The sequence below is a fragment of the Patagioenas fasciata genome, chromosome 1, assembly GCF_037038585.1.
Source record: "Patagioenas fasciata isolate bPatFas1 chromosome 1, bPatFas1.hap1, whole genome shotgun sequence".
NCBI lineage: Eukaryota > Metazoa > Chordata > Aves > Columbiformes > Columbidae > Patagioenas > Patagioenas fasciata.
In genome coordinates, this window is record NC_092520.1 from 34,641,379 (window position 1) to 34,665,675 (window position 24,297).

The following is a 24,297-nucleotide window of genomic DNA, read 5'->3' on the forward strand; positions in this document are numbered from 1 at the left end:
AAGCCAAAACACTTCCTTCTCAACCACAAAGTCACTGAAACTAGCTTAACAAATTCTGATATAACTGGAGAAATTTGTGCCTGCTAACAGATTAGCAGAGCTCCTCTGCCTGCAGAGCAGTGAACTGGCACAAAACACCTCAGCTTCATTGATGCTGGAGCTCCCATTACTATCATACTGAAACGTTCATGAAAAGAGGAGTCTGAGGGTTTGTTGTGGGTTGTCTTTTCGGGGGGATGGAGGTGTGCAGATGAGGGGGTGTTCTTTCCATAGAGAACTGGCATTATAAAATATACAGTGATTGATTAGAAACTTAAAATTAAAAGTGAGTTCTTTCAAGTTACCTCAAAAACACTAAATGTCTTCTGCACCAATAAGCCTCAGAGAGCTGAAGCAGCCCAAGATAATAACTGAGTGAAAAGAACACAGCACATAAAAGTTAAGTCTACAGAGTCAGGATACTTAAACCCACCAGGCATCTTCAGCTACACTTCAGATCTCACTGAACTCGACTTAATCTAGTCCCTACGCTAAAACTGACGTTGTCACTGGAAAGGAAGCACCTACGGAGACAAACTCTGCGACACCACATCCCTGCTCGGAGGTCTTCTGCTCCCAGCTCTCCTCCCACCCTCCCGACAGCGCTGACACGGGCGGAAGGTGACTGCGCTGAGCAGCACCCCGGCCCCTACGCCAGGCCCCCGGGGCGGTATGACAGCTCCCCCCGGCCGTGAGACCACGGGGAACGGGCCGCCCCCGCCCGCTGGCGGCGGGAGGGCCGGGAAGGACGAAGCGGCGGCGTTGCGCTGCCGAGCCCCGCAACCGGAGCTCGCCCAGGAGTTCCCGCCGCAAGCGGGCGGGGAGGAAGGAGGAGAAGCGCGGCCCCCAGGGGAGCGGCGGCAGGCGGCTGGCGGGCTCCCTCCCTCCTTCCCGCCCTCGCCCGACCGGGGGCGACATCAACCCTTCCCGGCCCCCGACACGAGCGAGGGGGGCTCGCCCGGCCTGCTCGGCAGGCCCCAGACAAAGGAAGAAAACGAGGACGAACCGGGACGAGGAGGCGGCGGCGGCAGCGCCAGCTCCCCCCAAACAAGCGCGGCCGCCGCATCCTTTCTCGCTCGGCTGGAGTCAACTCCAGCAGCGGGCGAAGTCACCCGTGGGGCGGAGGACAGCGAGCAAGGCCGGCGTGCGAGGGGGAAGAGAAGGGAGAAGTGCCGGCGGAAGGAAGAGAGAGAGAGAGAAATAGAGAGAAGCGGGACTGGTGGCTCACCAGGATCCGCTTGAAGAGGTTGCTCTCCTTGGGCGGCAGCGGCACGGACGGCATGGTGCGGGCGGCCCCGGGGCAGGCACGGCGGGAGGGAGGGAAGGCAGGCTGGTGGGGGCGGGGGCGGCCCGGGAGAGACGGCTGTCGGTACGAGGGAGAGGACGGGTGGGAAAGGAGAAGATAAAAACCCCGAGCTCCGCAGGGCAGCGGCGACGCGACTCCTGCCCGAGCAGCGGCGGCGGCTCTTTAACTCATTGGCCTGTACCGCCCTCCCCGCCGGCTCCCTCCGCCGCTGCGTGCGATCGCGGCCACTCTGCGCAGCTGCCGGGGAGGCCTCGCCGCCTGGCTGACGCTGCAAAATGGCAGCCGGGGTCCCCTCCGCGCAGGCGCACTGGCGCTCCCCCGCCGCTTCCCCCCTCACACTCGCACCCTGCTCTGCGGTGAGTTGGGGCGTGCGGGGGTTCGCTGGGCGCCTTCCCCGTTATCCCTTCTGCTCACCCGGCCTGAGGGGCGGCTTGGTTTGCTGGCCGCGGCTCTTCCCCTCTCGGCGGCGCTGAGGGAGTTACCTGCCGTGAGGTGCGGGGCGGGCGGCCCTGAGGAGGGGAGCCCTCGGCAACGCCCCGAAGGGAGGAGGGGGAAGGGGGCTCCCAACGCGGAGGGTGTTAAAAAAAAAAAAAAAAAAAAAAAAGAAATCAACAATTCCCGCTCGCTCACGGCCCCAGTCACGGGTTGTTGACACGTCGGGGGTTCCGCGATCGGGGTGCGCAGGGTTTTGCAGCATTTGGCCTCTCCCGGCCGTGGCGGAGAGGACAGAAAAGTCTCCTTTGTGTGCTCGCTGTCCCGCTTCCCTGCCCCTGGTAACCGAGTTTCAGTGGCCGCCAGCCCAGCAGCTCGCTTGAGCTGGTATTTTGGAGAGCCAGGCTGCCTGAAAGCCTGGGAGGTATTGTTGGGAGAGAGCGAAGTCTCTGTGAGCTGCAGAGCTCTGAGAGGCTGCGTGCGCGCTGTGCCCTGGCTGGTATGTAGGGAAACAACAGCAAACTTCGCAGTCAGACTTGGAGTAAGCAGGGATGTCATCTATTGCATTAATGCTTTTTTTTTTTCAGCAGTTGGTTATGTAAAACTTCCCAGCACTATCGTGCATGCTTAAAACACTAAGCGTTTATTCATGGCTTTGCTCCTTCACCGAAGGAGGTTTTAACGTCTTTTGAAAATAAATTTTTCTTCTTGTTATTCCCAGAAATAGTTCTAAATCTTTGCAAAAAGTTAAAAAACAACAACGAAAAAAAACCCAACCAGAACCACTAAAACCACATGGCCTGGGGCATTTACTTAGAAGGACAATTGGTTAAACTGTCAAAGTTACAACCAATTAAAAAGATCATTTTACAGGGGAAAAAAATTAGCTTCAACTAGAATCTCTGTTTATGTAATTACCCTTAAAAATATTATTTATATTTTTGTATGTTTAAAAAGGATATTAATTTTGAAATTATTATGGTTATCTACCTACCATCCCAGATTATGGCTGTGATAGACATCCACAGTAAAGCAAGTGTGTGGAAAATAGTATCTAAAAAGCCAATTAGAAAATGTGTGTACTTAATGTATTTTATTTGGTTACGCATAAAGCAGGTGACTATGTAAGTGAGGATCGCAAACAGTGTGTCTTTGACTTGTCACAAGCCTTGCTGAAGCTGGTGGACATGATAGCTGCTTTCCTTTCAGGCTAAAGGCGGTAACAAGAAAGTGGACAATGTCTTGGAATAGAGTAGGTTGGATGATGGCCTAACTTTGGGACTATTAATTAGAAAAAGAAAAGATGTGGTAGGCTCAGGAAGCCTCCTAAGATGCAAATGGCAAAAGGAAGGAAAGTACTGAAGAAGTATGGTGTATGCTTTCCTAGTTCTTCTTAGCTGAGCACCAGTTTATGGCCAGTGTTTTTGTGCATGGTGGTTGTTTTTGGTGTTGTTTTGTTCATCTCTTTAGATGTATGGTCTGTAATAAGTTTCTTCATAAACAGAATGTCTTTATTGTGTTTATTTGTCACCTTTTTTTGTTCCATCACGCTTCTAATGATGTCAGGTGCCCGGATCACTGATAGCAGTATATACATTTTCCACATGCTGTACCCAATTCACTCTTCTTTCTCCTGCACAGTGTAGCACTGCGGTATTCAGTATCTGATTTTTTTCGAAGCAGGAGTACTGCTGACAAGGATGGCCAATTTGACTTTGCCCCGCTGCATCATTTTCAGAGCCTGTTTGCACCACAGCCTGTATTCAGCACTTTTTAATAACTATCTGAAACCCTGACTTTATGAACTCTAGTTTTCTGTCTTGGCAAAAGGCATGGTATGTCCTCTGTTAGGCTGAGTGATAAACAGATCCATCTCCAAGGTGGTCAGGCAAATATTGTGCTAGGTGGACCTTTGGCCTCAGGCAACACGGCTGTTCTTGACAACTAAAGGTCTCTGTTTTCTGCTGGTCCTAATGCTGAAAAGAACGCTGTCTGAAAATAGGCAAATTGCAAATAAAAGGCAGGGGTTCAATCTGCATTTAGACATGTGCTTGTATTAAAAATCTGTGTTAAAGGCAGCAAGACAAAGCAGAGAGGCAATAAAAGAAATGTTTGTAGAGTAACTGGGAGAGAAGAAATGAAGAAAGGAGCTTTTGGGGCAGGCAGAGCTCTAGTTGAAAGTGAGGTTTGGGAGTGCAGTCAAGAAAACTTCTTGTCATTTAATCCCACTGCGCTGGGCAAAACAAAGCTCTGTCTACTGGTTTTGTTACTGAACAGGACTGTATTCAAGACGCGTATGATTCTGTCACCAGTTTTTCCTTCAAACAGAACAGAATCCAGAAATCTGTTGACAAACTATTTGGGTTGAAAGGGGGGAACAATATTAAAGTAACATATACATTACAACAAGCTTAGGATTTTGCTGCATCTCACTTTATTCCGTGACTTGTCAACATCAGTTGGTTTCTAGAGAAGTCATGGCATGGTACTTGCAGATGGTTAAACCCAGTTATGGACCCCTGAGTGAAAAAGAGCCTCCACATGGGCAGGGACCTGCCATCAAGGCAAGCACAGTGTAAGGCCTGGAGCTTGTTTTGTCTGATGAGACATTTAATTGCCTCCACTTTCTAAAGGAACTGGCAGGTTAGGATTGCCAGATTTTAAAGTACAGGATGACCATGAGGTTCTTAGGGACATGCTTTAGAGGTGGACTTGGCAGTGCTAGGTTAATGTTTGGACTAGATGATCTTAAAGGTCTTTTCCAACCGAAACAATTCTATCCCAAAGCCCTGAAGCCATGCTGTACTTCTGCTGTCACTCTTCCCTCCTGCACCTGATGTCCCTGGGGCTGCCGTGGTGGCTGGGAAACGTGGTAGAATCTGCCCCAAGCAGCCTCCACCCTGCAACCCCAGGTCCTTGCCAGCTCCATAGGCAGCTGCTTCGGCCACGCAGGTTGTAAGGCATCAAATTATGAGGAAGGTGGGAGCACAGACAGCAACAGGATTTTGCATCCTTTGTACCTGATTCCCATCCTGCATTCTAAAAGCATACAGTGAACATGGGAAAAGAGTGGTTTTAATATGAGAGGCATGAACTAGGTCCTGCAGTTGATGGTGTGTCTGGCAACTCCACTGCCAGCAGGAAGTCCAGCCCTTGTCGTGGCCATGTGGTCCCTGCATGATCTGCTGCCTACTAGGGAGGGCTCAGAGTTTGTTGCAGTCTCTATTTGCACACTTAGAGTTAGGTTAAAGAATTTGCCTGGAAGGCATAATAAAAACTGAATCATGATCACTTTTAATTAGAGGATTTAATGTAAGGACTATTACTGGCTGGAATAGAAGCTGATTTGATTTTCCTTTGCCTACCTTCTTATTTTAAAATCAATTTTTAGGTGCGTGGTCTGCTTACAGTTTTCATATTCTTATTAGCTTCTAGGTTGTCCTCCCTTAGGTTACCTTCCCAAGACTGTTAAGTATCAGATTGTATATTCGCAGTCCCAATGCGAGGATAATTTTGTCATTTCGTTCCACTGCAGAGTAAGTCACAGTGGAAGAAGAGCGTTGCAAGGTGGGGACAGCATCTGGACAATGGTATCTGTCACAGCACAGCAGGCTCAGGCCTAGGGAAGTGCCCATGAGGGTTTGGGGTGCTGTTTGCTGTGGTCCTTTTGTAGACTGGATCAGCTCTGGGGTGGGTCCTGTTCTCTTGAAGAGCCTTTTGATCTGTCTGCCTTGCCTTCTGTCCCAGGGGATGGAGCGGAGATAGGATCTGTCCTCAGATCTAACCAGGCCATTAGTTGTCGTTCATGTGCCGATGAGGTTTGATCCAAATCCTCCCTATCAGTCTCATTTTCAGTCTTCTGGAATATTTACCTCACCAAACCCCCAGTGATGCTCTATGTGCCAAAACCCAAATTTTTACCCTTTTTTAATCCTGTTGAATGATAGTAGCTGGGAAGAAAGAAACTCTGAACCCAGTGGGTTTTAATGCATTTACAGCAGGGCTAGACTTCCTGAAATATAAAAGAGGTGGGCAAAGTTACTGAAGTAAAGCAAATGTCAGAAGAAAGAATGCCTTCTCAATGCAAGTGATACATGTAACATAAAACAGTTTCAAGAAGCAAAATTTTTGATCTTGGGTCTGAATACATTTCCTTCCTGTATCATACATAGCAAAGAGTAAAAACGTTTACTTTTTTGGGTGATTGTAAGTATTATAAAAACCCCATGTTACTTCAATCTTTTTAAAATACAGATATAATTAGAGATGTAGTTGTGTAATCTGTTTGATATTATATCTTTAAATGTGCATATACATAGTATGTTTTGAACCATACCGTATTAGGAAGCTGCATCCTATTGGCTTAATGATAATATGAATGGTTATGTCTATTAATATTTTATAACTGATGTCTCTAGTAGCATAGTAATAATTCATTTTAAATATAATTCAATAGTGAGCTTTCGGATAAAGTGGAACTCACTGTTTTATGCAAACTTGTCAGAAATTAATCTTTGAATGACCAGATTTGAAACAAGATGTATTTTAAGCCCATCCCTTGGGGAAAATACAGGGAAATGTGTGTGTGATATAACAGCTTAGAAGTTGGACACAGAAGTGAATATTCCCATTTGTTGTTACTCTTGCTTTTTCTTCCTCAAAGTCGGGGTGTGCTACTGCGCAGCGATGAGGAAGATGTCGAAAATGAAGACCTACTTTTAGGGTCGCCTTCCGCACTTTTTATTTCGGGGCTCGCGTTTCACAGCGTGAAACCAACTCCGCTTTTCCCCGGAGCGTTCCCCCAGCGCTGCGGGCAGGCCTCGGCTGCCGGTCCCGGTGGCACCGGAGGTCGGGACGGCGCGGCCCTGGAACCGCGTTGTTTCTCGGGCATGCTGGGACTGGGGAGTCCTTCCGCTCTACTTCCCGTCTGCCGTGGCCTCGTCGGCTAAGGCAGGATCCGGCCGGCGTCGGGGTCTGCGGAGGGTGAGTGCCGGAGCTCCCTCAGGGCTGCTGGGGAGACGAGCGGAGTCCCTCTCGCCCCTCACGGCCGCGCTCCGCCGCCGCGCCAGCGCTGCCTTTCCCTGCCTTTCCCTGCCTTTCCCTGCCTTTCCCTGCCTTTCCCTGCCTGCCCCACCAGCCCCGAACCCCGCAACGGGGGAGAGCGGCTCTCGGGGGGTTTGCCCGGGAAAGCTGTGGGGGGAGGCCGAGCTGAGTTACACGGTCCCCGCCGTGTGCCCGCATATTCTTAACGTGTCTGAGGTAATTTGCGTAGGGTTAATGGCGTTTCTTAATCGTTAGAAATTATTTTTGAAACATCTTAAGGTGGTCACAACGCTTGACAACTGTTTTGTGTCTGGAAATTGTAATTTTTGTTTTGTTTTGTTTTTAATAAGGCAATTGCAGTTGTTGCTTTCCCGTGCTAGGTTTGATTTGTGATATGCAAGGGGTGATTCTGTCACATTACAAAGTTATTAAAATATGGTCAGGAAAGCAGTTAGTAGGTCATCTACTGCTCACAGCTCTGTAAAAGTTTTATGTTTGCTTATTTCTGCACAAATGTAATGTGACAACATCTCTCTGAAAAGGAGATCATACCCTTTTGTATTTGGCACAGCAAAGTTATTTTGAAATTTCTGGCGTCCTTGAAGCTCTGTGTCATGCCATTACTTAGGGTTTTTTTAGGTATTTTAAAACAATAATTTTTATTTTATGAGAGCTCAGGCAGAACAATACTACAAATCTGTTATGACTTCAGTACATTGCTTCTTAACTACGCCAGTAAAAAATCAGTTGGATGGCTATAATGAATATGTTTAGTTAATTAATTGAGATAAAATATAGCGTTAATATTTTTAAAATTAGTTAATGACGGTTAGCACTTGACCAAACAGCAATGGGGCATACGGGCCTGCAGTGACTCCAGCATCACCAGCAGAATTAGGTCTATTTGGGATTGAGTCCACGTGTGCCCCTGAGCAACTAAATCCAGGATTGGAACTGATGAGCCGGATTTGAGCCTTGTGCTGTGATGCTGCTGAAGGGAATGTGATCCCTCTGCTACAGCCAGTCACTAGAGTAATCCATGGGAGGTACCGCTGGATTTCTGTAAATTAAAGTGGTGCTGAAGTTGCCGCTGTGGGTTTGACAGCACCTGCCAGCTGGGGAGTCTGAGGAAAGTGCAGAAGTAGAATAAAGGTCCTTCCCTCCTTCTAGGGGTAGTGAAACAGACAAGCCAAAGGCAATAGTCCGTGTTTTACTGCACCTTGCTATTTCTTCATCATGGACAAATGGGTGAAAGTAAATAGGTGAGGATAATGGGTGGGTCGAGTAGTTAGAATGTCATAGTAATTTGTTAATAAAATGCTTGAAGATGCAGAGAAGGTCTTGTCACTGATGAGTAGAAAATGATTGTGTCAGACAACCAAAGTGTATGTTTCAAAGAGATCCTGTTGCAAAAGTTTCATGCTCTCTCCAGACCCACTTTTTTTTTCTAAAAATCAGTAGATCCCACAGATGGGATTATGGCACTGGCGGAGATATTAAGGCGTGTTTATTTGTTAAACTTTTTCTATGTGAATAGTCATAGAATACAAATTATTTTAATTTAGTCCTTTTGGTAGTCCCTTGTACTCCCATACAGATTTGTAGAGCATGGTAAGAATTCATAACATAGTTTGCAATGTTGATGATACAAAATGAAGAAGGAACGATCTTTTCTAGAGCAGCAGTCATGCTAAGGGGAGCCTGTGTCCTTCAAAACTGCAGGCCAGGAGCCTCAGAAAAATAGAGGGATTGTGTTTCAGAGTACCAGCTTCTTGCTCACTTTTTGGATAGAAAATGTGTATAACAGTTACATGTAAATATATCATGGTAATGAGTACACAGGAGACATAAAACACTGTTCCCTTGTCTTACATGGAGCATATATGGATTAGTAGTTTCTTGCAGGCGCATTGTAGTCCCGTTGATGAACCTGTTGCAACATTGAGTTGAATTTACTAATGTCCTCCTGCCAAAGTTCTGTCACTGTTCTGGTAGTGGGTATAATTTTGCACATAATTCTGGACATTCCATACATTCTCTATATCGAATTCTGTACCTCTAGTATAGATTTGTCTTCTCTCGGCAACATTTTTCTTCTGCCAGTAAGGATTTTTCCCATGAGACATATGGCAAAATGAAACTGTTGTCTGTAAAGCTTCATCTACAGTAGCTTTTCCACAGTATAAATAAACTGCGGAGGTGAGAGAAGACACCCTTTCTGACAGTCAGTACAATAGTGCTGATAAGAGTTTCTGGTTTAACCCAGGACTAAAACAGCAATAGTTTTGTCTGTGACAGTTACATTTGTGTTGGTGTAATCAAAAACAGGATTTGGCCTTGATACAGTTCTTGTTGTGCTTTTTTTTATTTTTATTTTTTAAATTTTTTTTTTCAACAGAATGCTCTCTTTTTCCAGATTAATAACACTGGTCTGTGTACTGTCTAGTTTTAATTTCAGGTGATGGAAAAATAAGAAACAAAATGAAACCTTTCCGAAGTGTCTGTCTTTTCAAGAGCATGCTTGCCAACTGCTACTGTCACGGTCAACTTCACAACTGTCTCCTCCCTCCTGTTGCAAAGAAGATAAGTTATTTGGTGGGATTGCACAACTGTGGATTTTGGAGGTCAAAATCTTTATTGGACACAGCTGGATTCACTCTGTCATTTGTCAGTCGGTGTAGGAAAATACATCAGGATTCTCAGGCATTGTGGAAGCATGAGGCTGTGCAGAAATACCTGGAGACCCTAAGCAAGGAATACCAGCAGATCAGGCATCTGTTAAATGGTGACTCGATAAATGACTTTGAGCAGAAAACCCTGAGGAGTAGATGTGCTGATCTGTCCCCCATTGCAGCTGCATTTCAAGAAATCAAAGAGGCTGAAAGGGAAGTTCAGGAGTTAGAAGCAATGTGCAGAGGTAAGGAGAACACATCTACCTGTTTCAAAACAGTAGCTTTACTTGCGTTAAACTTCATTGCCCAGCCTTTGGGGAAAGCTTTTGAATAAGTTAATCCAGCCCTGGAGCACTCTCTTGTCCTGCTTCTGGGAGCTTGTGTGTTGTCTGGGTTTTCTGCATCCAGCACGTCCTTCCAGCTTTCATCTCACCTCACTTCAGTTTGAGGTCTTAATACAGCCAACTTGGGAGAGTTGGGGTTGCCTGGAATCTCAGGGCTATCTGTCTAGCAGAAATGGTTTGGAAATGTTTGGCTTAAGATTGTTTTTTGATAGAACTGAGAGCAGTGTGAACCGAAAGAGAAAAAAAATAAGCTAGCCATATACCTGCCTGGACTCCTTCCTGTGTAACCTCATCTAGGTGTTCCTGTTCCGGCAGGGGGATTGGACTGGATGATCTTTCGAGGTCCCTTCCCATCCCTGACATTCTGTGATTCTGTGATACATTTGATAGGTTCAGACTTCCTGTGTTAGTTATAATGGGATTCCATCTAGCCAGTTTGTTGGTATTTATTGAGCAAATTACATGAACTTTCATTAGGCCCTCAATTGTCAGCTTCCAATTTAAATGGCAAAAGTAAATATTTCTTTGAAAATATTTGAAGAGTCCTTCAAGGAATAAAAATTAGTGATTGTCTAAGAAGCTGCTGCTTTTAAGTGCTCTGCTACAGTAGAAGTTGGGGTAAAAAAGAGTTTTAAATTGTTGCTGTTTCCAATAATGTTCAGGATCAAGAAAGCACACGGAGTAAAAGAATTTACCGAATAAGCAACAATACAACATTTTGAGAAAAAAAAAAAAACTTGTTGAAAGTGTGAGGAGGTGCACATGGTAGGAAAGAAAAAATGTCAACTATTCTGCTACACCGATGGTTATTAAGGCAAGAGAGGGAAACATTTGCCTGGAGAGAATGGGGCTTATAATGAAGAAGTGAAGTGAGGGAAGAGCAGAGGACAGGAGGAATGTGTAACCAGAGGTGTAAACGGGGGGTGGGATGGAAGTTCACGGTGCTTTTCAGAGAGAGAACCAAGGGGTGTTTGCAAAACAGTAAAAGCCGTATTGAAATAAAGCTGGTAAAAATGTAACTTGTTTAGAAAGGTAGAAAACATTTACATTCTTTACTTTTAGGAATAAATAGATGTTTGTGCTTTTTGATAAAGTGGTTGTTATTGAAAATATTTTAATACCCAACCCTTTCAAGTTCTCTTCCCTGGAGAAATAGGAAAAGGAGTGAAGGTGAGGAGGGACAAAAATTTAATGCTGAAAAATAAATGTGCTTGGAAGAGTTAGAGAGCGTTAAGAAAACACCGGAAAATTCATACTTCAACTTAAAAGGGCTATTTTTGGATCAGGTAAATATAATGAAGATTTTTTTTCTAATTGCATAAATTATGATGTGAATGAATAGAATAAATTCTAGTTGGAAGAAGGGGGGGAAATATGGAAGAAAATTACAGCCAATAAATTAATTAAATGGAAACAAATTATTCTATTTGTACTGTTTATTGTGTGGCCAAGTTAAAACACAAATGTCCCCTTCATTTGACTGCTCTTTGTTTTCTGGTTAACTCACTAACTGACCCTCTTCTCTATAGTGCCTGAATTCCATACAATCGCTGTAGGATTTTATTTTTGCACCGCTCGGTGAAGCAGGAAAATATTGTTTCCCAGTTTTCCACTGGTCATGTGAGCCACAGGGTGGATTAAGTGAATTCTTACAGGTCAGGTTTGCAGGGAGGTGGGAGTGGGACACCAGTCCTTTGAACCCCAAGCTCGTTGGTCACCACCAGACTGTTCTTCTGGAGACAGTCAGTTTGATTCTGTTTATCTACCTGATTGATTATGATGCTTTTTGGACCAACTAGAAGCCTCTGATTCAGTACCAGCTTTTGGTTAGAGTTGTAATGCACTGGTAGGGAAACTGATACAGTTCTTGCCTTATGTACAGGGGATGTCAGACTCAAATGCTGATCTGCCATCTTTTATTTTAGTAAAAAAAAAAAAAGACCCAGAGCGTAAAATAAAACTCATGATACAAAGGAGCTGCTGCTGTCCTTGCCCAGCACAGAAAGCTGGTTCAACACCCCAGCACATTTAGGTCTTAAGACTCACTGCTGGGGGCACAAGTGTCTTCTGTGTGTCCATGTCCAGATGCCCGGAGATGTGGAGCCCATGGTCCTTGCTCCTGCCGTGGAGGTACCTGATTCCTGCGGCAGGTTCCAGAGCTCAGGCGATGGGACAGGAGGGGTTGGTCACTGGGTGTGCAAGACGAGGAGATGCATTCGGCTACTGCCTGTCTGATTTTACGCTGCATCTGAAGCAAACCTATAGTTTCCATGCTGGCCACAAGACACACTTTATTTTCCTCTTTGTTGCTTTCTTCCCTCAGTCTCACTCCCAGCTGTACAAAGCTGTCTTCCCCTATTAGTGTTGGTAATTGTCCAGTTGTAAATTACATCTAGTTCAATTTGGAATGCATTTATTTAACCAGACCCATTTTTTTTTTCTTTTGGTGAGTTGAGTTGGTTAAATTTCTGATGAGATTATTAACAGAGCTTTTCCTCAGCCAGTAGAACACTGGCAAGAAATATGAAAAGGAAAGGGTTTTTGTCTTCCAAATTTCTACTTAGTGTATGATCTGTATGAGTGTGTATTAACTGATCAGCATCTTCAATTATTATAAACTGGAGCCTTCATAGCAGAAAAGGTTTGGAGCGTCTGCTAGCTTTAATTGAGCATGTTTCCTGGTTTGATGATAAGCTCTAAAATGTGGGAATGGGCAATCAAATTACAGAATCATCAAATAATTTACCTTGAAGGGGACCTCTGGTTGTTTGGTCTGATGTCCTACTCGAAGCAGGACCAGTTAAAGCAGGTTGTCTAGGCCTTGTCCAGTTGAGTTTGGAATATATCCAAGGACAGTGATCCTACAACCTCTCTCAGCCCCTGTTCCAGAGTCTGACCACTCTTAGGGTCCAAATAGTTTTCCTGTTATCTAATCAGAATTTCCCATATTCCAGCTTTTGTCTCCTTTTATCATGATATAGAATCTGTCTCTGTCTTTTCAGTGTCTTTCTGTTAGGCAGATGTACACGACAGTGAAACCACCCCTCTGCCTGCTTTTCTTAAGGCTGAATAAACAGAGTTTTCTCAGCTTCTTCTCGTATGTCCTTCCCTCCAGCCTGTGACCATCTTGGTGGTTCTCAGGTAGACTCACTCCAGTATTTCCATGCCTTGCTTGTACCGGGGAGCTCAAAACTGGACACACTAATCCAGATTGTGACCTTACGTGCTGAAGAGAAGGGAAGGGAATCTCAAGCAAAGCAAAGAGTCAGAGTGAGGTCTCTCACATCCCAGTGACTTGTATCCATAACTCCCACATCTCACTGATCTCTTGAAGAGCAGGAGACAGAGGCAGAAACCTCATTATCATCATCATATGTATATTTGTAACGCTCATCTTACCGAGTTGGTTACAAATTGTGGAGTATATGTGTGTTTCTCAGCAAGTCTAGAAAAAACAAAATGTGTTGCATGAGGAAACTGAGACACTTCTGGACTGCAGGCATGTTTTTGATGTATTTTGTCGAATTCACTTGTGGATTTACCCCTGGACTTTCAATCTGTATGACAGAACCATCAGTATGACTGAGAGTGAGTAACTGTCAGGTACGACTGGCATCTATTTGATGCAAACTTTGAGCCGTAAGGTAGAGATTGAGAGGTAAGATACCCAGTACTCCTTCCAGCACACCTGAAAGATATAATCTAGTTAGCAATATGCATCCTGGCTTGGGCTGCTTTTATTTGGTATTTCACACTGGCAAAATGCAACTGCAAGCTTTTATGTGCTGCAATGCATGTCTTGGGACAGCTGTGTTACAATTTGGTCTAAGCTAGGTGAGACTGGCTAACATCTATTCCTGTCGCTGGAATTTAGAGCTAGACAGCAGAGATGAAAAACAACTTCTAGAGCTTGCCTTAGAAGAGAAGGAAACCCTGGATAAAAAATTCAACATGTTGTGCAGAAAGGTGAGCCTGAGGTAAAGTTACACAGCTTTGTAAATAAAGATGTCAAAAAAATACTCCTTTGTGATACTACCAATAGATTCTGACACTTGCATTTAATGAAACAGAAGTCCAGCTTCTGTATTCTCCCTAAAAAGAAGTGGCCATATTAATTAGTAAACTTACTGACAATTGTGTCTTAGAAGCTTATTATTTTAGTAATTTTTGCTTGCTTGCTTGTCTGTCTTCTTATGCTGAAGGGGATTAAAAAAATGGTGAGCCTGTACTCTTGAGACCTGACATGACATCTTGGTAACTGTTTGTGGCAGCAGAGCATGCATTCTTGAAAGATTTCTGATTGGAACTTGCAGTCTTTCATTTACAGCTGACAGCACCCCATGAGTGGGGAAATTAATTATAAGCAGAGAAGCTGAAACGATTCAGTGGAGAGCTCTATGTTTGGGCTCCTTTCTGCGTTCAGATTGAAATAATATAAAATGGGACTTTCTGAAAAATAAGATTAATGTAAAGATTGGCTGGGTTATAGCTAATAACTTTGTAAGTAGTTGGGGTGGGTGACCTGCCACCTGACTTTGCAGGCATGAATTTTCAGCTAGTTTTCCTGTGAATGCACCAACACATCCCATTTCCACACTGACTGCACTGAGTCGCAACAGCCATTGGACAGTTTTTAGTCCTACTTACTAGTTGCCAAAAGAAATCTGTGGTTGTGTGCACGCAAGCTGTGGCAATTGTGATGGCTGGCTGTAAATTTGATTAAGAGAGGAGATACAGAGTCATGAAGGAGATAATGACATTCTCTTCTTTTTTTTTTCCTTTTCAGCTTTTCCAGCTTCTAGTGCCAAAGGAAAAATACGATAGAAGTCCTGTCATATTAGAAGTGACAGCTGGCAGAACAACTGGAGGTCAGCAAAGTCCCCACAGTAAAGAGTACTTCAGACATCCGTCCAACTTCATTAAACCTCTTACGCGTTATTCTTAATGCCTTTTTGTACTTGAATACTATAAATTAATGCTTTCTAAAGAAGAGTATTAATCTGGCTAATGACTGTGGTTAGAGTTGAAGCTAAAACTAAAAGCTGGTGGCTGCCATTTTGTGAACTGCTATTTATGTTGTAGCGCCTTTATATTTTTAGGAGACATCTGCCAACAGTTCGCTAAAGAAATGTTTGAGATGTACCAGAACTATGCAGACTATAAACGTTGGACCTTTGACATTGTGAACTACACGCCGGCTGAGATAGGTACAGCAGTTCTTCAGACGCTCCACTAAGAAATGGAAAGCGGTGTTTCTGTGCTGTGTTTGTCACACATTATTTGCCTCTCTAGGTGGGCTGCATCACGCTGCTGCTCATATTTCCGGAGATGATGTCTACAAGCATCTGAAATATGAAGGAGGGACTCATCGAGTCCAGCGAATCCCCGAGACGGGCCTGTCGTCAAGAATGCAGCGTATTCACACTGGGACAATGTCAGTTATTGTCCTCCCTCAGCCAGAGGAGGTAAAGGAACTCTTAATTGGGGTGGTACGGTGGTGCATCCATGCTAACCCATTTTGGCGTTGGAGTTGTTATTTGAAACCATGTTACTGTTTTGGGATTTTAGTGATACCCAAGTGCTTTGTGCGAGTCCCAGCAAGTGAACCCTGAGTTCTGTGACTCTGGAGGTGATAGTCCTTGGCTCTGTACCTTATATGGTTCAGTGAGTCATCAGGAGCAACCTTGCAGAGATTTGCTATTGCCTGAAACGTTGTGTAAATCAATGATCGTTTCAGTGAGTGTTCTAGCCCCAGTACTCACAAAGATGTCTGCTATGAGTACGCCAGTTTTAAGTTATATAATGTATTAAGACAGGGACTATATCCAAGAAAATATTTGGTGTTGCATAGTAATGTGATTCTGCAGGTCCTTTTTTTTCCCTCATGTAAATTATTGGTGTCCTCTGTTAAATCAAGGACAGTCTGATTTGAATTTGAATGAGTGTGTGGGCTAGTCTGAGATCTCACTGATACTGACAGTTCTCACTTAAACCAGCAATTTACATGCAAAATAAACAAAAAACAGATCCCACAGTCTTCCCCTTCAAGTTCTCCTGGTTCCTTGTAATGCTTTCTGTGCAGCGTTGAGCAGATCTGAATGTTCCTTTCCCATACCCTGAGCTCAGACTATGGTCTAGGTCATCACGGACTCATATTTCCAATGCTACAATCTTTACTTGGATCTGGATACACCCACTTTTTCCTCAGTTAGATATTTTTAAGCACTGTTGCAAGAATCACTGAGGCTTGACTCATGAACAAGATCCTTGCACTGCTATTCGGAAGTAGCTTTTGATTATTTGCTTATTTCTTAGTCTCCCTGCTAGAGCTAGTGGTTTTACAAAAAGTTGATTTTGTTTTGTTTTGTGAAGGACCTGGAGTGAGAGTTGACATTGACGTTCAAAATATTTTTAGAATGAGCAGAAAATAGCAATTTTCTTTGATTGTAGGTTGATGTTAAAGTGGATCCCAAAGATTTGCGTATAGATACGTTCAGGGCCAAAGGAGCAGGAGGGCAACACGTTAACAAAACTGATAGTGCTGTAAGAATTGTACACCTTCCCACAGGTAAGTCTGGCTGTATTTCGTACTTGTGATCACCCTCAATCTGTGTCCTGAAGAGAAAGTTTGTGATCCTGCAAGTTGCCTCTTAGAGTGAGTTTGCAGGGTTGGGCCTTAAGCCAGAAAAAGGAGGTGGCGCCTCCTGGCTCTGTCCCTTTTCTAGCAAGGCAGCGTGTGAGAAACGGGACACGTCCCAGTGGCATAATGGTCAGTGTGTTGCTATTATGCCAGTTTTGTCTTCAGAGGGAGTGTGTAATTAATACACCGTCTTTGAAGGATGAAAGGACAAATGGAGGGTGACAGGGATGGGATGGAAGATGTAAATAATTCATGTTGTGTGCTCTGCGCCTTCGGGAATAATGGCCATCGGCAACCAAGGGTGCTCTTTGCCTGGCTGGACCCCGTGTGGTTACATGACTGAGGGAAAAGGAAGCTTGAAGATTTTTATTCAGTACTAGATGATGCTATCTTATGTTGCACAGGAAGGAAAATGTATAGTGATGGGAAGGTAGTGTATGGACTGGACCATTCTGTCTTTTTCAGGATTTGTTTTTATTGAAATGTAGTGGGCTTCTGTCTGTCCAGGTGCAGAATCTCTTCAGGAACAGGAAATTCCAGTAGTGACCTGAAAACAGCTGTTTCCTATATACCTTTTTATTTCAGAAATGAAATGAGAAAGAAAAATACTATATTTCTTTTAAAGACCTTTATTCTACTTTATGTCATTATTCATAATTAAGTTAAACATGTGCCAGTATTGTTTAGACATCCTCCTCTGCCAGAATAATGAATTTCCAATCTCCAAGAGCTTATCTAGACTAAGACTTTAAAAACTGGTGTTACACTGTTTTAAACGTGCTTCTGTGGGCTGTGCAAATTACATTTTTAACATGTGGTAGGTGATTGGAGTTAACTTATTTTCTAGAGGCAATGTCAGAGACTTGTTTGCTTCATGAAATTTTAAAATATCCCTGCCTTTTCTTTAGCACTGAACAAAGCCCCTGGTGCAGCTGTTTTAAAAATGTACAAATGGTTCTGACCAGTGTGTTAAAATGCCTTTTTATCTTCCAGCACTCCAGAAGCTTTCATTTGCCTAATGTGTTAGAATTAATTTAGCTTGTTTGTTCTTTGTTATAATGCGCTTTTGATCAGAGCTCTTCTCGAATCCCTCCGTCCAGGACTAGCAGTTGAGTGCCAGCAGGAGCGGTCACAGCAGCTGAACAAGGAAATGGCTCTGCGGACTCTGAGAGCGAAGCTGTACCAGCAGGTCATTGAAAAACAACTCAGTCAAGAGCAGAGCGCCAGAAAACTGCAGGTGAGAGCATGCGGTTGCTGAAATTTGGAGAGGGTGCTGTGCTGCAGGTTTGTTTCTGGTCTTTTTGAGTGACAGTGACAGAGCAAGTGTGTCTCTGTGTGTGTGTGTGTCTAACCAGTTGTGCTTAACAAGGAGAATCTTGTACAGTAAGCCAGTGAGTCTGCTTTAAAATGGTAAGTCTATTTTTTACTTACCCCACTTCAACACTAGTGTGGACTTCTCAGGAAATGAAAAAAAAGACATCCGCTGTAGCTGGAAGGAGTCAAAAGGCTACAGCTGGAATTATCTAAAAAACAATGCTCAATGTCATGTATTAAATCCCTGTTAAGGCTGGAGTTACACAGCTGAAGCAGCAGTAAAGAGTTCTTCTCCATGAAAACAAGGATCGGAAGTTCTCCGAGTTGTATTTTTACCAGTTTCTAAACCAAAGTATTTTATAAGATCAAACAGAGATTTTGAATGAAAAAAAACATATGAACAATCCTGCCACTTCGCAGTTAAGTAACAGTGTATTTGCTATGGGTTAGGTCACCTTTTATGGAAGAAACAACTTCAAGTTGTGCTGCAAAATGTGCTTTTATCTCGAACCATGCTATCATTCTTTTCCCGCTCTTTGAGTGTTTCCCCATTTTTGGTGCAGACTTCAACAGTGATCAACAGGAATAAAAATGCTTCAGAATCACAGAATTATTCAGTACTCCGGAGTGTCCAGCTTAGCTATTTAATGACTAATTTCCGGTTCTATTTGAATATGTTGTTCCTGCAGGTTATTAACTCAGTAATTGCAAGCAGTGAACCATTTATCTTTTATTAATATTTATGTATATTTTGTTGTTAATTTTAGCTTGAGAGTCTTCAAAGCTGCATAAAGAACTTTGATGTACATTTATATGAATAGTATAGAAAACCAGGCAAAAGTAAATTACCCTTCCTGATGTTTCAGAATATACTCAGTAGATTCCTTGTGCACCTGAAATCTTTTGAAAAGTCCACTAAAGCAGACACCCATTTCTCTAAGCAGTATTTAGCATTTAACTCTCCATTTGAATAAAGCATTTAACCACACAGCCATGCCACATTTGCATTTCTGCTTTGAAACTTTTAGACTTGCTTGCACTCTGGTGCTTTACCACTAGAGGACTTCTCTTCGTAGTCTCAGTTTACTCCAGTGCTTAATTCCAACAGCCAAATGTTCGTGGAGCTGCTGTACTACGTGTTGACTGTGCTGCTTCTGTTACTAACGGTGCCTACTTTAAATTTTTTATGGGAGCTACAACCCCCCCAAGAAAAGAAGAACACTCTTACATTTTTTAACTAAGGACACGTATAGACACATCTCTTGCCTTACGTGACTTTTGAAAGTTACGTAATTTTTCCAGCTACAGAGCTGGGACAGAATGTACTGGAGGTGCTGGAGGATGTGAAAACTTGGTCTGTGATACCGAATCACGACTAATACGGTTTAGTAATACCATGATGTTTTAAATATATATATATATCTGCTGAGTCAGTGACCACTGGGTTTGTAGGTAAAACAGGCTGATGCATTAAAGTTTATTCTGTTTTAGAGTATAGTTGATTCTTTTTTTTTAAAACATAATACAGTAGGATTTGGTTTTTGCTGCTTCACTACAGTTGGGAACAAGAGCCCAGTCAGAGAGAATTCGTACTTACAACTTCACCCAGGACAGAGTCACCGACCACAGGATCTCATATGAAGCACGCAATATCAAGGTAACGGTTGCTTATAAGAGTTTTAGATACTTACATGTACCATAAGAAGAAGAACAATTTAATATATGAGGAAATCAGATAGTCAGTTGTGCTCAGACAGAACATTGTAGATTCAGAAAGCTTAAACTTTCTTTTCTGCCTTGTTGTAGGGTAGTGGTAAAGTTGACTGGCAGAGGGTGTAACTCACTGGCCTACTTCTCTGTGTACTTTTCTCTTACTATGTAAGTGAAAAAAGATCAAGCCTGTAGTGCTCTGAGTCCCTCTGCCAAACCAAGCAAGTGACATTGAGATTCTTGAAGCTCAGTACATCCAGAAGAAAAACCTGACATGAAGGACTTTTTGTTGTTAAGCCAATCTTTCCTCCTCCTCCTAATGATGGAGCGAAGAAAAACTTTGTGTTTGCCTCGCAATCCACACCAAATGCTTTCTTTTTAAGATTACCTCATGTCTTATTTCTGAGTAAATCTCGTCATGTGGCTTGAATCTTATTTGTTGATTTTTACAGAGAAGCAAATACCCAATAATGCATTTTCGTATGTTAAATGTATGAAAATGTTTTGAATTTTAGGACAAGATTTAGGATGATCCTTCAGTATTTTGGTGTGGATGTCCTGTTTACTGTAACTGCTGTTGCGTAAGAAGTGACACTTTTTGGACTGTACCCACAGATGTCCTGGGTAACTTCAGAAGACACAGGGCATGCTGAATATGGACTGGTACATATTTAGGATAGTGGGGAGCAGGTAGACAAATGCCATCAGGGGGAGAATGGGAAGAAGATCCATGACTGCAGTTAAGCTTTTCAGTTACTGCTGGGAACCAGACACTTTTCTTGAGTGAAACTGAAACCGCAAACTGCCTAACAAAAGTTAGTGAAGCTTTGCTTGCAAAACAAACGAATTCTTGGCATGAAAAACAGTATTTTGAATTTGGTCCGTCCATCCTTGATTGTTCTCGCTAGGGCATTTTCATGTGAGCGCGTGGGTTACACGAAAGTGTGGTGGGAAGGCACCAGTCACAGAATCACAGAATGTCAGGGATTGGAAGGGACCTCAAAAGATCATCCAGTCCAATCCCCCTGTGCTGGAGCAGGAACACCCAGATGAGGTTACACAGGAAGGCGTCCAGGTGGGTTTTGAATGTCTGCAGAGAAGGAGACTCCACAACCCCCCTGGGCAGCCTGTTCCAGTGCTCGGGCACCCTCACTGAGAAGAAGTTTCTTCTCATATTTAAGTGGAACCTCCTGTGTTCCAGTTTGCACCCATTGCCCCTTGTTGCTCCTTTCACTGCTGCCAGAATCGACGTGCTGCTCACAGGGGGAGCCACACAGACTGGCGAGTGGGTGCGCTGAGATAAGGCTCAGGGCAAAGCGCATTCCGGGAGCTGCTCTTCTGAGCAGTCTGCGGTTCAGAATAGCACTCATGTACAGTCAGTAATGCTCTTGTCTGGTGGTGTTTTTTTCACAGGAAATTCTGTGTGGGAAAGAAGCGCTGGATAAGTTAATCAACAGACTGCTGGAGTTCGCGGAGATAGAGGCCGTCACTGAATATCTAGAAAATTTGCAGGCTTTAGAAGGAGGAAGGTGATGAAGACCTCGTGTAGATTCAAAGCAGGAATGTTGTGTTCACTACCAAAATAAAATGGATGCATTTGTTAGATGATTGATTAAAATCTACGCCCATTTTTCAGTGTGTGATACTACTCTTTTTTTATATTTTGGTGCAAATGGGTTGAATTTATTTCTGCAGTTCTAGCAGAAAAGAACAAGCTTGGAGTGCGTACACACCTTCTGTCTTGGCAGCATGGCTTTGTTAAGCCGGGCCTTCTCTTGACCATATTGCAGCTGAAAAGATGCAGAATCATGTTGATGGAGCAGAAGAAATACCACATAGTGTATATTTTGTTTTGGGGGTGGGAGATGATCCTCTCCAGGGGAAAGAACCTAACCAACCTCCCCAAAGATAGTCTAGAATCTGGACTTGTGAATACTACTTATTTTTAGCCATTGTCTGGGTGAGCTTCCTAAATGTAGTCCCTTAAAAAGAACTCTGGATTACGATGCTTTATTTTTTTAGAGCAAATATACAAAAGCAAAGGGAGCGATCTCAGGCAAGGGGCCAGAATCTTGAGAAGTTTTCTTCCAGCCATTCTTGGGTCAGCTTAGGGTGGGTCTGGATGACGTGTTGTGCTTGGGTGTAATAACACCTGTTCTGTTTTCAGAATAAATGATGATGAGATTCTGGAAGGAGTTCAGCAGTGGCGACAGGTACCTCCCTACTTCTTGGTAGAGAAAATGAGTTCATAGCGTAGACACTTCAGCAGATGGGGTGGCTCTGGAATTCAGTTTCTGCCCTGACGCCTTGGGGAACATGAGCAGCGATTCAGGAATACGCACGTGTTCAACGCGACAAAAAAATCTGCAGGTGCTCTGCGGAACCGACTCGACTTCTGCTGGATCTTATCCTGCTCTTCCCAGGTCATGCTATAAAGCTGTTCTGCACCATCTTCTGCATGTGAGGAATTTAAATTATGCCTTGCGGTCGATTTATATTTACACATTTATTGTGTGATCATGAATGATACAGGACTGAGAAAATGTAAGTTATTTTTAAAAAAATCATTATTTCAGCACTAAGTTCTTCTAATTGGTGTAGCATTTACTACTGTATATATAACAAACTACAGTTTTGATTTTATTCAGCTATATTTAGAAAGAATTTGTACCAGGAAGAAAACAGTAAAATGTTGCTGTTTCTCAATTCTGGAATTATTTTTCAGTTCTTTTGTCAATAAGCCTGCACAAGCACACAAACTTTGACAATTTTTGACTTGTTCTTGTTTCCAACCCTAATTGCAAGAGCTTTTGGGTTTTGATTGGTGTGTGGTGGTGGGGTTTTTTTGGGTAGGTTGCTTAGTTTCGTTTTTTGCTTTGGTTTTTAGTGGGTTTTTTTAATTGGTTTTTTGTTTTGTTTTCGTTTTGTTTGGGTTTTTTTTGGTTTGAGTTTATAGCTTCATAAGTTATATTACATCATCTTACCATGTGACTTAGATTCATTTGCACACTTGAACTTTGACTTCTGGCAGTAAGCAGTTCAGAAAAAAAAATAGATCTTGAGGAAGATAAACAACTCAATTTATACTTGTGTTGTGCTGACAGACTGACAATAACTGGTGTTATGAGCTGTAATAGGGAGTACCCGGTTAACATGCTTATCCAATTAACATACTTCCGTGATGCAAACCAATTTATTCTATTAATTATGGATCTTAAACAGCCTTAGAAACTTCTTACAAAGTGTGCCTTTTAAACGATCAGATTGTACTTCCAGGCTTAATTAACACCTATGAAGTTCTTCACTATGAAAAACTATTGAAACACTTAAAAATTGAGCCTCACTTTAATGTGACTGGAAGAAAGATGGTTGTGTTGTGACTGCAGGACCTTAGCCCTTCTTTGTTGTTGATGGTTTTGTGTGAAGCGATGAGAAAGGGGAAAGCAGAAGGCAGCGCCCCTTGATTTTTAGACATCCCCAATGCAGGCGTTGAAATTTAGCAGCTAAATCCTTTCTTTGAGCTTGTTCCAGGACATTCTGAAGGATCTTTGTCTTAAAAAGCTTATCCTGCACCTGCTCGCACCTGCGTGTGAGGCAGCAGAATACCGCTGTGCTCAGTAATAAAGAATTTGACACAGAGTAGACAGGTTGTCACTCGTAGCACATTGTTTTACTTCTCCTCATTGACAAAGCATTTTTTTCCCCAAGTTCTTCCACCCCAGTCTTTCTGCGGGATGTCAGAGCTGACAGAATGTGCTGGGGTTAGGCTGGCACTTGTGCTCGAGAGAGGGATGTGGGGTGTAACTGTGCCACCTCTGAGGTGCTGTCAGGATGGAATACTCTGAACTTGGGCTTTTCAGTCTCTACAAGCAACCCTGACTTTCAGCAGTGAAACCATGAGCAGGAAAAATTACAATAACAAAGCACAGGGAGGAAAAGGAAAGGGAAAGCGGCTCCTGGGAAGGCAGCAAAGCCCCTCAAGGCAGCACAAGTGTTTGTGGGAGAGCAGAGCAGCAGCAGGTTCATCTGGTAGGAACAGCCTCCTGCAGCTTGGTCTTTCATTGTCAAGCAGTGTTACAACAAACAGAACAAAATACCACCTGTCTGCTTGGCTTGCCCTCACAATCACAGAATCATGGAATTGTTTTGTTTGGAAAAGACCTTTAAGATCATCAAGTCCAACTGTTAACATGACACTCATCTAAACACCTTTTAAACACCTCCAGGGATGGTGACTCCACCACTTCCCTGGGCAGCCTGTTCCAATGCCTGACAACACTTTCCATGAATTAGTTTTTCCTAATGTCCAATCTAAACCTCCCCTGGTGCAACTCTCATCCTATCACTTGCTACTTGGGAGAAGAGACCAACACCCTCCATGCCACAACCTCCTCTCAGGTAGTTGTAGACAGTGATCAGGTCTCCCCTCAGCCTCCTTTTCTCCAGGCTGAACAGCCCCAGTTCCCTCAGCCGTTCCTCATCAGACTTGTGCTCCAGACCCCTCAACCAGCTTTGTTGCCCTTCTCTGAACTCTCTCCAGGACCTCAATGTCTTTCCTGTAGTGAGGGGACCAAAACTGAACACAGGATTCAAGGTGCGGCCTCCCCAGTGCTGAGTACAGAGGGACAATCACTGCCCTAGTCCTGCTGGCCACACTATTCCTGATGCAAGCCAGGATGCTGTTGACCTGGGCACACTGCTGGCTCATGTTCAGCTGCTGTCATCCACATCCATGTGTGTAACCGAGACCTTGCCCGCGGATGTGACGCTGCAGCTGGCGCAAGGCCGCACCTCCAT

The 24,297-nt window shown here is 43.6% G+C and overlaps 2 protein-coding genes across 9 annotated transcripts in view; one reads left to right on the forward strand and one right to left on the reverse strand.

Moving 5' to 3' along the window:
* NAA16 (N-alpha-acetyltransferase 16, NatA auxiliary subunit) overlaps nucleotides 1-1,865 on the reverse strand; it is a 64,389-nt gene extending 62,524 nt beyond the window's left edge. The window contains exon 1 of one of the 4 annotated variants that reach the window (XR_011738158.1): nucleotides 1,268-1,726. Coding sequence is in view for 2 of the 4 variants with exons in the window: in XM_065847537.2 (XP_065703609.2) it covers nucleotides 1,268-1,321 (54 nt within the window). In the remaining 2 variants the exon portion in view is untranslated. Of the gene's footprint in view, nucleotides 1-1,267; nucleotides 1,727-1,759 lie in introns of those variants that run through there. The other 3 variants (XM_071805864.1, XM_065847537.2, XM_071805865.1) reach the window with 3 other exon arrangements.
* MTRF1 (mitochondrial translation release factor 1) lies at nucleotides 690-21,132 on the forward strand. 5 transcript variants are annotated; one of them, XR_011738165.1, is made up of 11 exons: nucleotides 690-1,322; nucleotides 9,267-9,737; nucleotides 13,711-13,802; nucleotides 14,623-14,704; nucleotides 14,936-15,043; nucleotides 15,129-15,301; nucleotides 16,287-16,404; nucleotides 17,577-17,713; nucleotides 19,349-19,447; nucleotides 20,409-20,575; nucleotides 20,914-21,103. XR_011738165.1 is itself a non-coding variant. In XM_065847910.2 (10 exons), the coding sequence occupies exons 2-10, from the start codon at nucleotides 9,302-9,304 to the stop codon at nucleotides 21,031-21,033; spliced, it is 1,365 nt and encodes a 454-aa protein (XP_065703982.2). In that variant the 5' UTR covers nucleotides 697-1,322; nucleotides 9,267-9,301; the 3' UTR covers nucleotides 21,034-21,132. The 5 variants fall into 5 exon arrangements, 4 of the variants coding, with proteins under 4 accessions (XP_065703982.2, XP_065704045.2, XP_065703815.2 ...); XM_065847910.2 differs by lacking the exon at nucleotides 20,409-20,575 and having other exon boundaries at nucleotides 697-1,322; nucleotides 20,914-21,132; XM_065847973.2 differs by lacking the exons at nucleotides 690-1,322; nucleotides 20,409-20,575 and adding an exon at nucleotides 1,587-1,701 and having other exon boundaries at nucleotides 20,914-21,132.
* The last annotated feature ends 3,165 nt before the right edge of the window (nucleotides 21,133-24,297 follow it).